The sequence below is a fragment of the Penicillium daleae genome (genome assembly GCF_028827525.1).
Source record: "Penicillium daleae strain IBT 16125 chromosome Unknown utg000001l_segment0_segment0, whole genome shotgun sequence".
In the NCBI taxonomy this organism is placed as follows: Eukaryota; Fungi; Ascomycota; class Eurotiomycetes; order Eurotiales; family Aspergillaceae; genus Penicillium; species Penicillium daleae.
Window position 1 is genome coordinate 2,829,207 of NW_026623149.1, and position 17,009 is coordinate 2,846,215.

At 51.2% G+C, this 17,009-nt stretch overlaps 4 protein-coding genes across 4 annotated transcripts; 2 read left to right on the forward strand and 2 right to left on the reverse strand.

Annotated features, from left to right (window-relative positions):
* Positions 1-5,860: 5,860 nt before the first annotated feature.
* N7458_000915 (uncharacterized protein) lies at positions 5,861-7,737 on the forward strand (the record flags this gene model as incomplete). The annotated part of the gene is made up of 4 exons (XM_056904309.1): positions 5,861-6,053; positions 6,133-6,430; positions 6,491-6,632; positions 6,697-7,737. 4 exons carry the CDS (start codon positions 5,861-5,863, stop codon positions 7,735-7,737), a joined length of 1,674 nt encoding a protein of 557 aa, XP_056772076.1.
* A 495-nt stretch (positions 7,738-8,232) lies between these two features.
* Positions 8,233-10,213, reverse strand: N7458_000916 (uncharacterized protein; the record flags this gene model as incomplete). The annotated part of the gene is made up of 2 exons (XM_056904310.1): positions 8,233-8,553; positions 8,612-10,213. The coding sequence occupies 2 exons, from the start codon at positions 10,211-10,213 to the stop codon at positions 8,233-8,235; spliced, it is 1,923 nt and encodes a 640-aa protein (XP_056772077.1).
* A 666-nt stretch (positions 10,214-10,879) lies between these two features.
* Positions 10,880-12,830, reverse strand: N7458_000917 (ESCRT-II subunit protein VPS36; the record flags this gene model as incomplete). Its single annotated transcript, XM_056904311.1, has 3 exons — positions 10,880-12,463; positions 12,525-12,660; positions 12,730-12,830. 3 exons carry the CDS (start codon positions 12,828-12,830, stop codon positions 10,880-10,882), a joined length of 1,821 nt encoding a protein of 606 aa, XP_056772078.1.
* Positions 12,831-13,225: 395 nt separating this feature from the next.
* Positions 13,226-14,919, forward strand: N7458_000918 (uncharacterized protein; the record flags this gene model as incomplete). Its single annotated transcript, XM_056904312.1, has 3 exons — positions 13,226-13,301; positions 13,376-14,651; positions 14,706-14,919. 3 exons carry the CDS (start codon positions 13,226-13,228, stop codon positions 14,917-14,919), a joined length of 1,566 nt encoding a protein of 521 aa, XP_056772079.1.
* Positions 14,920-17,009: the final 2,090 nt, after the last annotated feature.

Consider the following 17,009-nt stretch of genomic DNA (forward strand, 5'->3'; position numbering starts at 1 on the left):
GAATGCTTAGGTTTCCGGTGCTGGAGGGTACAGAACGAGTTCAAGGCGTACTCGTCTGTCAACCCTTCAAAAGGTTCTGGCGGAGTGCTGGTGGGATTCGAAGTCGTAGGATCCGATATATCGCGGCTTCGTAAGGTCCAATACTCGTCACGGAGAGGTTCACAGTATAGGATGTTGGGACGCAGTCGCAACAACCTCTTCCTCTTCGTATTCCAACGGGATCTTATCCTAGTTCCTTCGCAGGTTCTGGAGAAAGAAATCGGAGCGTCTCGAAGGGCAACCGAATTCAAGTGAAACACGTGCTGAATCTAGCACGATCGACGATATAACAAAAGAGTGGAAGGGGTTTCGACAGAAGATCTGAAACGACCCGAGCGAGAAGCAAAAAACTGAGCGAGTGTGGGCTTGTTGAAGCTGTAAGGGAGCGAGCGGCAGCCTACTAAAGAGGCAGAGCAAAAGATGTCCGGGCAACGGTCGACACGATGAAAGAAACGGGGGAGGAAGAGGCCGGGACGAGGTTCGTATAACCCAGCGCGACCGTGGGAGAAGCAAGGGGAAGGTGAATTGGCAGTGGTCCCAGGTCTCAAAGGTGCCGGGTTGGTCGACGGCAACGATGCATACGAGAAGAGGATAAAGGAGTGAATAAGGTGAATTGAAGGAGAGTCAGGATTGAAGGGGGGCGAAGGGGGGAGGGGGGCAGGAGAAGAGAGAAATGGGGGCCGAGTGGAACACGTGTGGAAACTGGAAACACAAACAAATTCCTGTAATGTGACGGTAAATTATTTGGTAATTTATGGGATGAGGTCAGAGCTTGGCCAGGGGTAAGATGCTCATTTGGTAGTTTGTGGAAACAGTGGGGAATTGGGGGTTGTATAACCACGCACTGGACTGGCGGGATCCACTTTTCATTTGGGACGAGAGTCGGCAATTTCCTCAGGGCTGGGCATAGAATTAACCGGGCAGACGGACTACGGTCCGGAGTACTGTAGATTGGATATGATTGTATAGATATTGTATATATGGTGCATTGGAAACAGGGCATAGATTGTATAACTCCTTTTCAACGCCCAATCTCAAGGACTATAGCTATCATCCTATCCATACATTTACCATCTCCTCCGTACACATCATACTAAAAGCCATGACCATGTGACACAGCATCTGACGCCTAGCACATCCCCTATTATCTGCTTCTGTTCGTCCAATTTCCCTGGGTCCAGCCAAGACGCAGGTACAGAGACTAACTCACAAAAGGCTCATGCAGGGAACCGCAATCACCACTACTGACAGCATCTCTCGCCTCTTCGAGGTAGCTGCTATCATGGCTGACAGCATAAAAATGAAATGAACCAAGCCTCCTGCCTACTTTTCCTCGATAGGGACCTGCTTAAAGTCTACTTTGCACGGGTTTCTGGTTTCTACCGTTGGGGAGCAGAGCGTCATATAGCGATCGACATATCTGCCAGATGGTCAAAGTTAACGATAGTCCACACTCCGCAGGGGGCATTCGACTCGGGACAGCAGATATGTTCGATCAGTATTCAACAGAGATACGAAAGGAGAGCAGATAGCTATCTCGTTCGCAGAAGCTGACTGCGTTGTGGAATTCTCGTGGCTTGGCCAGTCAGTCAGATTTGCACTTTCGCACACACTTTACCATCAATTAGATTCAACTTGAGGGTCACGGTCCCAGTCTGACATTTTGCTCTCCGAGGCCGTAGCTTCTCTATCTTTTTGGCTCAAAAAAGTCCGTGACCTGTCGATCAACGGTGCAGCACGATCAATTTTAGGGATGGTCTCGCAAATTACGGAGCACAGCGCATCGCAATCACCCTCAAGCGAGTTCCTGCCACGATCTAGCCAGCGACCACAACTCATTAGTATCTCTACCGGCCCAAGTTCAAGTTCCAGACCCTGTGCGAGGACCGACCCCGACGTCCTCCGTATAAACCACACAACAACGATGAAGCCAGTCAACATTAATATTACCATAGCAAAATCTCAGTCACTGACACGCGTTCCGTTCCTGGCCGTGGTAACAAGACCCCGATAGTGCGTGGCCCCTCCAGCCCAGACCAGCCATGGCTCACTCCCGCAGCCCGTCCGTACAAGGGGATTACACTCCTCACACCAGAACTTCCCGAAATACATTCACGTCCAACCTGCAAAGCCCGTACCTGCCATGCCCCGCTAATCCCCATCCAGCTCTAGTGGGACCTCTAGCGGGCGCCCAGGTCTCTCGTCTCGCTCAGCCAGGTAAGCGATCAACACCCGCTTCGAATCAGCGAACGCTGTAAGGTTGGGAACTTGCCGCTTTCCTTTAAAATGGGGCACTTGGCAGTTGACCAACTTACTGTACAGTCCGGAGTACAGTAGTACAGTAGTAGTATTTAGTGTACACTGAGGTCCTCCTTCCTTTTTTTCCCCTTCTTCGCTGCGCTTGAATCCTTTTCCAGCCTGCTCTGGGTGTGTGTATCCCCCAAGTCCGGCCCTCTTGTCTGGTGCAGGTGGCGTGTATTATTGGGCTGGTTACTGTAAGCCACCCGCCAGCGACAGAGTTTCTGCCCTTTCTGTAGTCTGTACGTCATGAATGTGTACTGTATTTTTGTCTCGTGGCAGTACGGTAGGGAAATAGTTGTACCGGAAGCTGGCTGGAAAGGGGAGAGAGCGTTGGCACTTAAAGTTCGGAGTACTCTACTTCACTAAACTACAGTAGTATTCTTTATTCTCCGGGTCGGGCCCTGAAGAAGACACTATCGTAGCCACTATCGATGCTAAATTTCATCGCAACGGCGGCAACACTATTCCAGGAAATTCCACGCCGTAACTATTGCCAATATCCCATATGTAATCTCCGGTCGCAAAGCACACGAAAAGCGAAACGATGCGAATTGGATCGCGCTGCCACGTGTATAGAAGTCCAGTGACAGATCGGAATGAAGGGGGAGGTCATAGTGGCACGTCCTGCCCCTCTCCAGAGCGCTCCTTCAGACACCTCGAGTCCCTCGACAGGCTTGCCTTCCGTCATTTTAACATTCTTGACGTGTTTGAGACTGATGTGGAGAGATGGGCTGGCGAGTCGCGACCAGCCTACCACGGATGTACTATGTACATACTGCGCGTCGGATCGAGATTGTCGCATGTTTGCCCATGCATCGTTTGCTTTGATTCCTCGGGTTGACCCTTTGTTTGAGATTTGCATCGTGCGTACACTGCTTCGTACTCTCTGTACGGTGGACTGTGTACAGACTATACCCGAGTAATGTGGCAGTGGCAGTGCCAGTAGCATCAACGATACTATCCTCCTCAGAATCTATTCTAGTTCAACGTACCTGATTCAAACCCATGAAAGGCGAACTATAACAAAGAAACCCATCAGCAACACACAAAGTCCAGTACCGGCGTCATATCTCCAGTCCGGCAAAGCCCGCCAGTTACCGGTATAATACTGGAATTTTAGACTTTTTTTTCTCCGGGGATGAGCCCCATTCTTTGTTTAGGGCCTGGGCAGTGCAAGGCTCGGCCCTATCCAGCCAATACTCCGCCTCGAATATGTCGCTCGAGTAGTCAATAGTCATGCTAACCATCATCTGCATCCCAGATACATACCTATATCCTGGATTGTCTCTCTAGTTTGATAGTATGCATTCCACTCAAGAACCCTTCTGCTGGTGTCACTGTTGAGAGTAAATAATACGATCATCATCGATACAGTACCAAGGGCCAAAGCTACGCTAGGCCTGTTCCTGAACTAAAGGCCCCACCACCCGCGGGTTTCAGGGCGAGCCACAGACTTTTCCTTTTCGAGACTGGGCCTTTGAGGTCACTCCTGCTCCGTACACGGGTTATGTAAGCACACCCAGAGCACAGCCCTGGTACCTGCCAGGCTAATTGCCCGTGACTTGGCATGCCCTGGATCATGTGACTTAGTCTAGACAAAAATAGGTGGAGCCCTCATGCTGGTCTGGACCAGTGGGGATGAAGCAATTTGCACTGCAGCGGCCAACAGCAGGAATGCCGTGCAGAATTTGATTGCAGGTGGAGGCTCTGCATTGCCGGTTACCGTGGAGTCAGTTCCAGGGGCCTGTCTTTGGTTGGAACGTCATCAGATATTGGCTGGTGGGTTGGTCTAGAACGGAGAGGTTGGTTGGATAAGTCGATGGGGGTTTTTGCTGTGTGGTATATTGTCTAGACTAGCATTGGATACGCAAGCAATATTCCTGGATTCAAGAGCTTGCCGTTTGTAGCCTTTTTTTTCTGTAGATGATTGATCTGATGACGGGCCCCTTTTGAAAAATTGGTTAGAACCTACTATGCCGTGATATATATTCCCAGGACAGCAAACGCAGCGAGTGACGGACACCTGTGTTAGTTGCTTATACCTTGCAAGAATTTCTTTTAAATAAACTGATGGAATGTAGAATATCCCATTTGTGCCTCTGATTCTCTTTCAGCATTATTACTATGCTTAATCAAATCTCAACTATCCCCTCTCTTCAGCATTCGGCTTAATTATGAGACCGAAGTTGACTTTTACCTACCCCCAGACGAACCTCCAGACGATACAACCAAAGCACTTCGTTATCCTTGCTTTTTTTCTTGCTCTATGATTGGCCATAATGGGCTTGACTAGAGTTAGAAGAGTTCATGATGCCGAGGCAGATATACTTACCGCTGCTCTTGATACTGCTAGCCTACATGAGCAACAGGGAAATTTTAGCGATCTTGACGTACTATGGAAGATAGACATCCCTATGAATCGCTTCTTACTTCAGAGGTTATGGCGCACTCTATACAGAAAGGAGCTATATCTAACAGAATCAGCATAGATGCACCTGCTTAGCGTATAGGGGCTGTGTGAACATCTATAAGTAGCTTGTGCAGCTTCTCCTGGATAAAGAAACTGATTTTGACTCCTTTCATGCCCAAAGCGTATTTATTTGACGCCATTAACTAGATATACCATGTACTTGAAGGGGAGGGATGGCACGTCATCACTAGTTAACAGGATACACTAACTGCATTAAATAATACGAAAGTCATATCTGATCAACGCCAGCACGACCATTCGAGAATGTTCTACAAAGAGAGCTTTGGCTGATATTCTAGAATGAAAGGAAATGACATCGTTTAACCTATTTGTTATACAGCGTATTAGATCCCCTTTGAGACCGTAATTCTATTCCAATAGGCCTTTTCCTAAGATTGCGCACTGATAATGAGGTTCTGCTATGCACTAGAGTCACCTAGTATATACAGAATCACTTACCGTATTACCCTATAGGCTGCTGCTTAAAATATTTTCAGACAACCAGATAGCTCTTTATAAATAAAGACGCTGAATACGAATAGATTAGACAGTTCATACGGCACCGCTCTATATACGAGACAGACCGTCTAGCTTCTGATTGATGCCGAGGCTGATGTGAATAACTATAGCCTACACACGGCACTCTCTTGCAAGGTGCATTGAAGTAATATCGGCAAGATATTGTTAATATCTAGCTTATGACAGACTGGAATGTCATCAGACTGCGAGGAGTGACTGGCAGACGATATCCACAATATTCGTGATAACTCGGCTGATATACAGCCCCGATATACCAGCTTTGGAATCAGCCGCTACTCTCTTATCGAAAAATCTAATCGATACCAAGGTAGATGTCTGGTCGTTTCTGTTTACGCCTCACGTAATTTTCCTCTTCTTCATACCTAACTATCCGCAATACCTCTTCCGCTTACGTCGTCGAGTATGGCAAACTCCATTTTCTATCCCAACAACCCCGCCTTCCAGCGTGATCAAACCATACGCTTCATATCAGCTTTGTTTAGAACCCTCCCGTCTCGCCTATCATCCATCATGGCGGCATCAAGATCCGGAGACCCAACCAACCCGTTCTCGCTGGGCAGTAACTCTGCCGACGAGGAGAGCTCTGCTGATGAGGACCAGCCCCCGGTGATCACGGTCCACAACCTCACGGCAAGATTCTTCTTCAATCGTCCTGCCGAGGAGCTGGTCCCAGCTCAATATCTCCAGATGGCTGAGCGTACCTGTGAATCCCTCACCCCCCCGTCGTATACGTCTATGAATGAGAGGAAACCAAGTGAAAACTGACCTCCTATCCATCACAGCCATCGTTCAGGATAAGCCCTGGATCTTCTGCCAAGACAAGGTTAACGCCCGTTACGTTAACCTCAAGAGATGGCCCAGGAGTGATATCCGGTATCGAGGAGTCTTTAAGACCCTCGCTCGTGTCCCGTGCATCGAGACAGGCCTCTGGGAGGGTGGCAGCGAGGAGTGTCAACAGGAGCTGCTTGATAGCCAGAGCCGTGCCCAGGCTCAGGTTGTCTATGCCCTGCTGGATGAGATTGGGAAGATGTTAGATCTGAAGCATTTGACGGCGGATGCGCGGCGGGTTTTCTTCTTGAAGTGAGTGGCGCATGTCTATCACAAAGAGGCTATCAACTAACATGTCTCCTCTGTGTAAAGACCTCGTTTGTTGGTCTACCAGCTGGAGTACTGGACAGGCTACCGTCAGAAGCACAGAGATGGACCGGAGACAGACGCCATCCTCTCTCTCGAGTTCAATCCGGGGAAAAGTTTTGTGATCACCATTCTGCCAATCTCCGTGGTAAGTCATCTAAAATAAGCCTTGCATACCATCCCGTACGAGTATGCTAATAAGTCCTTACTAGACGAATTACGAAGAGCCACTCGAGACTGCCTTAGCCGACAAGTTTAAACTCATGCTCGGCCAACTCCTCCAACACATCAAACCCCTCCCTGTCCCCGGCGACAAGATCCCAGACCAAGAGATCTTCCTCATCGGCCAACACGGTTCCAAGCTCCACATAATGCGCACCATCTTCCCCGGCCACAAGGTATCCAGCCTCTGGTGTCGCCGCGAATTACCATACGAAACATCCCTCATCCCCCAAACACCCCCTACATGCGCTCCACCCCCATCTCCATCCCAACCAGAGGCACCAGCTACACCCACTGAGCCCACCGACGACACCGATACCGCGCAAACCAATCCAACAAGTACCACTGATACCGCACGCCACCGCCGCATCAGCAACAGATTCTACGCACCCGAGAACATCGCGCGCGTACGCCGCCACATCGAAGCCACAAAGCTCAGCATGTTAGACCAAGAGCTTGACCCTCGCACATTCCGCGTCCTGTGTACTCGGGAATTCGACCTCTGGAAGGAAGATGACTTTGCCGCTGCGGTACAAGTCCTCGCCGGGCTGCATATGTATCTACTCAGCGGCTCTGCGCGGTGTGGTGCATTGCAAGCTGTCTTCAATAAACCGCCGTACCCTCCGCATGATGCAGAACCGGAAGATACTGCAGAGGATGTTGAACTTGATGAAGAGGAGGTAGAGGAGGTAAAGGAAGAAGACGAGAAAGAGGAAGCAGAGCAAGAGGAAGAAGGTGATGTCGACCTCGAGCGTTCCCCCAACGAATATCTCTGCCAGGACCTCAATCAACAACTAGACTCTCTCCAAAACGCAGTATGGGAGCGGGAAACTACGTTCCAAGAGCGAGAAGAGGCAGAGTCATGCCGTGAGGAGAGTGACTCCCGAGGCGAGGACGCTAAACTCCTCAGCCAGACGGAGCAGTCACAGGAGCTCGATGACGGACGGCATGGATTCCTGCAGGAATTGCGACGGTCCTGGTGGAATAACCTGGGGACTGATGCGGAGGCGGGGGGATTTGGAGGGGATTGAGGGTGTGGAAGGTTGTGATGAGGCTGGACAGGAGGAGGGAGGGGAAGAACAAGAGCTTCGTGAAGAGAGGATTGATGACGAGTCGGATGGGACACCGATTTAAGATGTTCCTCGGAATGGAATGAGAGGTTAGTGTATGACATCTAAAACAAATGTGTGAGTATGATGTACATTCTTTTCGTACATTCTCTTCGTAGCAGGTGTAGAGCTTCATCCAAATGTAATTAATGATAATAACCTCGTATAGAGCAATCTGTTCATAATTGCAATATTCTTCATTCAATCCTCCAGCTAAAGTAAACAGCTATCATATCACATAACGGTGTATCAACGCAAAAGACACAGCACACGCAAAAGCAAAGAGCGGGGATACAAATGGGGTATATACGAAGAGTGGAATTGTGGCGATTCCCCGGCAGAACAAAAGAACAAAAACCGAAAGACTCCGAAAAAGATGTGTGCACGCATGTGTATCGACCAGATCACAGCAGAGGTCTACTCCCGATGACGTCTCTCCGACTCAAAAGCCGTGAACCCATCCACACCATACCCATCCTGCCCTCCTGTACGGAAATACTCGGTCACAACGCCGATAGCATAACATGATCCCGCGGTAATAGTGCCGGTGAGGATCATTCTGCGGAAGACCTTGCGAAAAGTGGATTTTGATTTTGGCTTCGCGGATGATGAGTTTGAGTGAAGAGTTGAGTTCGGGTCCGAGTCAGATCCGGAACCAAAGCTGGAGCTGGAGCTGGAGCTGGAGCTTGGGTTGGCACTGGAAGTGGAAGTGGAAGTGGAGTGTCCGGATGTCGAGGGCTAAGTCGACCAGTTAGGGACGGACCGGCCGGAATAGGCCATTTCACTTTCTACTCACCTTGGTGGTGGAAGACGGGTGATAGTGGTGGACAAAGCTGGTTGAATCATAAGAGTCGTTGTTCAGATAGCTGGCGATATCGGCTTGAACATCCTCAGAGATAGAGTCCTGCTGGGCGGCAGCGGGAGTATGCTTGATCGGCTTGACGGACCGCTTGAAGACCAGGATGTCACCACCACCAGTTGCGATTTCATATCCGTCTTGCTGCATCTGTGCGAAGTAGGGTACGAATTTGCCTGGATTGTGCAGACGGGAGAAGATCTCATGGGGTTGGACGGGTTCGTTGGCACCGAAGAAGGAGTCTGACTCGGCGGTTGTCACTGCTGCTGCGGTGGTGTCGTAGGCTAGAATACGATACTCGGTTTGGGACCATTGCTGAGTTGCAACAGGGGCGTTCTGGCTTTGCAGGAAGTCGCCGACACGATCATTGGAGGCGTCGAATTCGGTGTCTTTTAGTCCCTGGAACTGGATGCCGTCGCTCTTCAGTGAGGTATAACGGGCCCGAATGTCACTAGCGTCCAGAGCAGTCAAGTCCTCACTTTCGCCATGGATCTCGGCGCTAGCGGCATCAGAGAGTAACTTGGCCTCTAGCCCATTGCCGGGCGTGCAGTCAACGGTGACGTTAGCCTTCTTGACGGCGGCATCGGCCGTGGCCATAACCGGGGGGTAGTGGGAGACTTGGACAGTAGCCGGGTTAGTCGTGAACAATGCCTCCAACTCACTGCCTGGGGAGCAGTCGATAGTTGGATCAGACAGCTGAGCACGAGTAGTCTCGGCGACAATCCTTGATTCAAGCTCACTATCTGAGGAGCAATCGACAGAAGTTGCCTCCTTGTGCTGGGAGTCAAGGTTGAAGTCAGAAGCAACTTTGGTCTCCAATTCGCTACCCGGGGAACAGTCAACGCCTGCGTTAGAGCTTTGCATCGTGCTCTCACTTCCAGTCTGCGGCTTCGGTGCTTTCGGGGCCATACGGCCACTGATAGGGTCATATTCAAGAGTATCCAGGCGATTTGAAGCCCTAGATTGAGCAGGCAACTGAGTAAAATTGAAATCCTGGAGATGCACCTTGGACGGGTGATTCGTCATAGGCTTCTCGGCTCCCAAGAAAGTTCGCAGGAAACCCGGCCAAGCGGTAGCAGTATCAGACTGGTCCATATAGTGCGACGAATGTACTCTGCGACCAAAGATAGCTTCGTAGGGGTCTCGGGCAACCTGTCTCTTCAGATGTGCGATACGGTGGTTCATCTGCTCAAGCTCGGCGTCCCAATACGTCTTGTCTCGACCGAAGAGTTCAGAGAAGCGGAAAGATTGGGGCCAGTGCGTGGACCAGCCCTTGCTGCTACTGGGGTCTCTGTGGGCTGTGGCGGGCCAGCTATTGCAGGCTTTCGTCTTCCGGCGGAGGTTGGGTTGGGGGTGACGTTGGTATTTATCGATGGATTCAGCAATACGCTCCATTTTCTCACGGATGCTATGGTAGTTGCGAGCACTGCACCATATACTGTGGTTTCGGGAGGTACGTGTGGCCACTAATTGTGAAAGAGCTGATCGAGTTGCACCTGACCCCGCCATAGTGACGGAGGACAGGGAGATTGAGGAACTCATGGTGAATCCTTGAGTGTGTAGATTCGAGATGTGACCCGTTCCAACTGGGCTACTGTAAGAGGGGTTCCGAAGCGGAGTCAGCCACCGACGGGAGACAGAGGCTGTGGAGAGTCTGAAGAAAGCGCGTGGGGATGAAAGCTCCAAGGCGCTGGCGATCATATCCACCCGAAATCACACGAGATTGGGGGAGTGGGTCCTGGGCCGTATCTGGAGTGTAGATGGTCCGATGAAGCCCGTTCAGGGGAACAACAGGCCTAGGAGGGAGAAAAAGGGAGATAATTGAGATAAAAGGAGATCGAGAGACGAGCAGTACGATTTGAGGGGGGGGAGGAGTAGAAGAAGGGTCATGTAGGATGCCAGCTGCTACTGTGACAGGACCAGAGCACTCCGGGGGGACTCGCTGGACGGGGATCGGCTGTGGTGTCGGCCAATCACACGCCACCCCCGCCCATTCCCCCGCAACTCGGATGGCTTACATCACCAAGTGTGACTGTGACGTCACGGGTCCTCCTTGGGTTTCAGTCCAGAGTCTCCAAAGGCGGAGAGAGACTCGTCATCGTACTTCTTGCAGATGCACTGGCCAGCTGAATGCAGAGCTGAATTTGGGGGTTCCCTCTCGCTCTATCTTCTCTTTCAGTTGAGCTCTTGGGGCTCTTCTCTCTCTGTCTATGCTACGAGATGATTGCTCCAGAACCGTAGCCCCTCTATACCTTCTTCCCGACACAGTAAACCCCGGTCTTCGGCCATCCCCAGCTCTTCGGCGGCCACACCCACACTCCATTTGAATCGCTGCGCTGCTTCCTGTGCCGTCACGGCCCGACCAAACACCGTCCAATCCCAAGGAATCGTTTCGTCCGGTGGTACTCGTCGCAGTTCCTCCATCCACTCCTGCAGTTGCCGGACCGTCTTCTCATCGCTCCAGTCATAACGCTGAACCACCAAGAGACCACTCTTGAACCGGCGGAGACGCACAGGGAGCTTCAGCTTCTCCCAGAGCTCGGCTGCCCGCTGGAAATCGGATGGACTGATGAGTTCGACTCCATTACGAGACCGATTGAACACCGCCCAGAGGTCAATCAGGCTCATAATGCCCCCTTCTCGTTGTAAAATCCCCTTGCGATCATCGGTAAGATACTCGGCTAGATTGCGGGACAGCTCTGATAAATAGAGGTTCTCAGACCCAGAGCTCAGCATGTCCTTTGTAGTCACCATCCCCAAGGCTGCAGCCGACTCGGAGAGGACCGCGTTGGTCTCTGCAGAGGCTCCTCCATTGGTCGTCATCCCGGACTCGCGGGCCAGGGTCTCTGCTAGAGCCACAATCTGCTTTGCTGAGGCCATCAGTGCCTCCAGATCTTCAAAGGCGTTACCAATGACCAGTTGATTGTTCATTCGCGTTTCTAGCCCACGTTGCTCGAGACCTGCGATACCCACGGCTGTCACACGTGGAGCAGAAGGTTGCGGGCTCTCTAGTGTCGCAATGGCGGGACCACTCGGTGAGGCAGCTGCCTGCGATGGCAGCGGCACCGGTGGGGCATTCTGAAGTAGCCATTTTCGTTGGATCAAGGCCCCTTTGAGTCTCTCGTGGAAGGTCTTCTCCCCGCCATTTCGAAAGGACAGCTTGATGCTGTCTGTGACTTCTGAGTTGGCGATGCGAGACTGTGCAAAGAATGGCGCTGGGGAGTCGGCGCGGCTCGCATCATCTCCTTGTATCGAAGGTCCCCCGGTTGTCAAAGGCGCCCCGCACATCTCACACTCTATGAGAGATGGATGATTGACGAATGTGCAGCGGGGACACGACACGGAACCCATCAGCCCAGATGAACCCGAGTGTCCGCCATGCTTTTGAGCATTATCCTCAGTCGGTAAGGACGTTGTGCTGGGTAAAGGGGAATCACGACTTGCTGCAGCGCTGATTGCGGCCTTTAAGACCGTTATAAAAGGCGGCTTGATACCACACGCGAGACATGGTGGTAAATGGGTTGTCGCGGTGGCCGTAGCCGGGTCAAAGTTTGAGGGCACGGGATTCGAGAAAGAGCAAATCGGGCAGATCCAGGTCGCATTGACTGGTTTTGGTGAGGCCGATGGCTGTGGCACGACACTGTGTGGTCGTGGAGAGGATGGATGAACCGGGAGAAGGCTGGACTGTTGGGAGACCGCAGGACTGGCAGTTGCGCTTCGCGACTTGTCAGTCTTTCCCTTCTGTGGTTTTGGATATAACGTGATTTTTGGCGATGATTTGAAAAAGCCCGCCTAGAGTGATATCCAAGTGGTTAGCAAGCACACAGCCGAACTGTCAATCGGACCTAACTACCTGGTACTCGGCTCGATCAACTTCCTTCAAATCAATACCAACGGAGAATTTGCGTGGTTCTTCGGCTGCAACATAGCATACCCGATGAGAGGTCAAGTAGGCATGGCCATTTTGGTAGTCAGGGATCTTGTATTTCCTGCTCATTCAAGCCCGGATTAGTACACATGGCGTCACTCTCTATTGTACAGCGGGGGAACTAGCTTACCCCTCATATAACCCCACCGCATCCTGGACAAAGAGAAGCGTCTCGTCAGGTAACAGCAAGGGTCGCAGTGCAGTGGTCAGGTCCAGAGACTTGAAAAACATCTAGTAGAGGAGGGTGCAGGCGACATATCACCCCTCAAGGCCGTTCCGGAGCTGTCACCGATAACAAGATAAACCTGGGGATAGCCGGGCCGGAGAAAAGAAATTCCGACCAGAGTAAGCGAGTTGAGATTCTTCGTCCCTTGGGAATCGTCTTGTGTGCCTCTCGACCAGACTGACTTATCGCCACCTCTGTACAACTCCATCTCATCGTTGATTTTGCTGGTTTAGACCATCTACCCTTTCTTTGTTCTCTACCTGCATCAACGTCGGAACTCCCTCATCGTAGCCTTTCCCACTTTTTTCCTCTTTCTTTGTTCTCCTCATTCCCGCCTCTTTATCTCTCTTCTTTCCCTTTTTGCCTCATCACAAACCACATTCATACTTTAGACTCCGGGATGAACTCAAGTGTTCCACCGTGGCGTGCAACTGCCTCGGCCCCAACATCCACGCCCGTTGCGTTTCAACCCTCTGGTAAGTGCACACGTCCAGACTCGTCTTACGCCTCCTGCCTCTCACCTTTGTTCGGCCTGCTAACGCTGTTCCAGCGACTCCTGCCTATATTCCAGTACAAGCACGTCGTAGCCTCCCCACTCATAAGACTACCTACCCACCTTCCACCGGATCCTCTTCTACACAGCCCACCATGCCCCCAGTGGCTGAAGCTCCTCGACCACGCATGGAGTTTCCCCCTGCGGTGCGCCTCTACGTGCAACGATGTTTTGCTCCCGAGAATCAGGTTGCCAGTGTGAGCCACCCCGAAATGCAAGAGAAGCTGCGACAGGTTATTACCGATGCGGCCGAGAACAACAAGTTACACATCATCGACTGGGAACGACTGGCCCTGCCCCAAGTCATGATCCAAAATGAACGCAATAGGGTCCTGGCCAACCCCAACGTTTCAAACTGGGGAATGTCTGGCCAAACTCCTTCCCCTAGTGATGCCAGTCGCAAGAGGAAATCGACAGAATCCAGCCAGCAGCAGCAGTCCGGACAAGATTCGCCGCCCTGGAAGAAAGCTAACAATCGCAATCGGTTTGAAGACCGAGTAACTCACCCATCCACAGGAAAGAAATCACGAATGACACTGGATGATTCTAGTAAGTCAAAAGCTAATTTGGAGATGAGGAGGAAGCGCTTTGAAGGCGCTGGCGTCAGCTATGGAACCTCTGGGACTTCGTCCCCCGTGGATTCTCCCTCCTCGCGTAGCGTCGACCAGGACCAAGGACCCGTTGTGGGACGATGCCAAACCCTGGAGAAGAACTACTTCCGCCTGACCTCTGCTCCGAACCCGGATACTGTCCGGCCCTTGCCGGTGCTTCAGAAGGCCTTGGACCTGTTGAAAAAGAAATGGAAGCAAGAGGGCAACTATACCTACATATGCGACCAGTTCAAGTCTCTGCGCCAGGACCTGACGGTGCAACACATCCGGAACGAGTTCACGGTCGTTGTTTACGAGATCCACGCGCGGATTGCCTTGGAGAAAGGGGACCTTGGTGAGTATAATCAGTGCCAGACCCAGCTACGGGTTCTGTACCAGCAGAAACTTGGTGGGCATCCGACGGAATTCAAGGCGTATCGTATTCTCTATTTCATTTACACCCGGAATTGGACGGCCATGAACGATGCGCTAGCCGACGTGACTGCAGAAGACAAGAAGACGAGTGCCGTCAAGCATGCGCTAGACGTTCGCTCTGCTCTCGCTCTTGGCAATTATCACCGCTTCTTCCAGTTGTATCTGGATACACCGAACATGGGGGCGTACCTCATGGACATGTTTGTCGATCGGGAGCGGTTGACTGCTCTTGCTTCCATTTGTAGAGCGTGAGTTTTTTGTTCTCCCTCCTTGCGTTTCCCCTGCTAACTGTCTATCTTCAGGTACAAACCGGATGTCAATATCCGGTTCATCACGGAAGAGCTTGGCTTCGAGTCCGATGAGCAGACCGCACGTTTCATTCTCGACCACTCGGCCGAGGACACTCTGGAAGAGAAGAACGGGACTGTGAGGCTGTTGACCGGCAAAGCGGGTTCGCTGTTTGAGCAAGCCAAGGCTGAAGCCCACCGCGTCGTCGACATCAAGGGCCAGATATAAGCCGGGCCCATCCCTGTTCTCGACCTGTTCTCATCCCGAATTATTTCCCCTCCTCATTAATCACACATTAGGCTGGCCGCCATTGGAGTTCACACTCGTGGATCCAAATTTATCTCCAAGCAGCTGCAGGCAATATTGGTCCATCCATTTCATTCGAAGCGACCGGCGTTCTCACCTGCATTGTTTTTCCCTTTCTGACGAACGCAAAGCATGTTCGTCCGCATTCCACATCTTAGGCGTTGCAGTTTCCTCTCTTCCTTCTACATCTCTTATTCTCCTATTCTCCCGGACTTTTCTCCTGTGGCGTTCAGTGTCCGTCCCGCGGAGTCGAGTTCGTGTCGTGATCATCATCCTGCGGCACACTCGGACCCGCAACCATACTAATACCCCCCGAATGAGTTTTTGTTGGATTTTCTTTCTGGGTCAAGGGTGGTGAATGCGGTATGCGCCGTTGCGCATTGTTGATTGATATTTGTGGGGTATCGAGGCGCCCGAGTAGATTTTGTTTTTGTTTTCTGCCTATTTACCTCGTTTATCTACAGCCATCAATAAAAATTACCAGAGTACAGTGGAAGTTCATCAGGATCGTTACTAATGGTTGTCGTAGAAAAACCTTGGTATCCGACACCTGATGCCAGTATCTTGTCTACTGTACTATATTGACACCCGATTCACCAGGCCACATACTAATCAATTCGGAACCGTAAGACCAAGCCTTGCTAACCATCATCCCATTCAACCACCGTACCACTCTTCCATCCATCTTCCATTTCCGTTTCCGTTTCCGTTTATTCCATTGAATTCACATCCTCGATCCCCCTTCCCACGGAACTCCCCCCTCGCCGCCCCACCGCGTGGGTCCCACACGCCGCCACCCATGGACGCCCCCCGCCAGCATCGGCGGTGACTGGCGCAACCAAGCTCACCGGGACTCCATCGTGTGCTTCGAGAAGATTGCCTAGGCGAGGGGGTGGAAAATTGGGTTGGAAGTTGAAATAGGTGGGGTTGGGCCCAGGTAAATGTGAGTTACTTGACTACACTACAGTATGGTTCGTACGTAGTGAAGTGTGTGGTGGGGGGAGGGGAGGAGTGGAGTGTGTAGGTACACGCTTACTTTTGAGTCTGGATAGTTATGGATATGAGACTGGGAATTTGTAATTGGGTTCTGTACCGGCGGAGAAATGGTTTAAGTTAACTTTTAAGGGGCCCCTCATCGGTACCCGCCGATGATGGGGATGGAGGATCTGGATGGGTGTGGTTGTGGCTTTTCTTGAGGGTGTATTTTAGCTGGTAGCTCGCTAGTTGTGGAAGTACCCTAGCACAGTATCGTATATTGGTACGGCCGTGGTTGTATAGTAGAGAAAAATGATAGATCCATCGAGCCCTGCCATGGGATGCTAAAGTATCTATAGGCTTTTCCTCCGTTGTGAGCCAAGTTGGTACTAAATCTACTGTGTGTACTGGATCTGCAGTGTAAGTTTCACGATGCGCCGGGCTGCAGGAGGCTTGATGTCATTGCATTGATCGGCGGTGCTGCGAACTGCGGCTGAGCGTTTCTTCAGCTGTGGTGGTGTATCCAATGAGGTTTGCGAACTACTGCAGTTTTTATTTTTGAGTGCGGGTATGGGGGACTGCGTATAGTTACTCCTGTAAGTGAGGAGGATGATGGGTGCTCTCGATGGATTGTGCCGAGGGGGAATGCAGGTTCAGCTTAATATGTACTCGAGAGGTATACTAGTAGAGCCTCGACTGTGGGAGGGCTGGACTAAGTACTGTATACAAGGTGTGAGGCAGCCGACCGATACACATTTACAGTAGATCTTCCTCTTAATCATTATATCATGGATCAAGGATCTCATCTCCGCTTGCGAGCAAGGCTCTTTGGCATAGAAACATAAAGCAAGGTACAGTAGGGAATTAAAATTAAAGCATACATACGCTGTGATCTATGATTTGTGCTTGTACATCGTGAACTGCGTCGAGGACCCATCCAAGGCTGCAGACAGCCCCAGAATTAATCTATGTTTAATTAACTTATTTCCAGCCCAACCAGGTCGAGACCGTTCGAGTAACACTTTAATCTAGCTCAT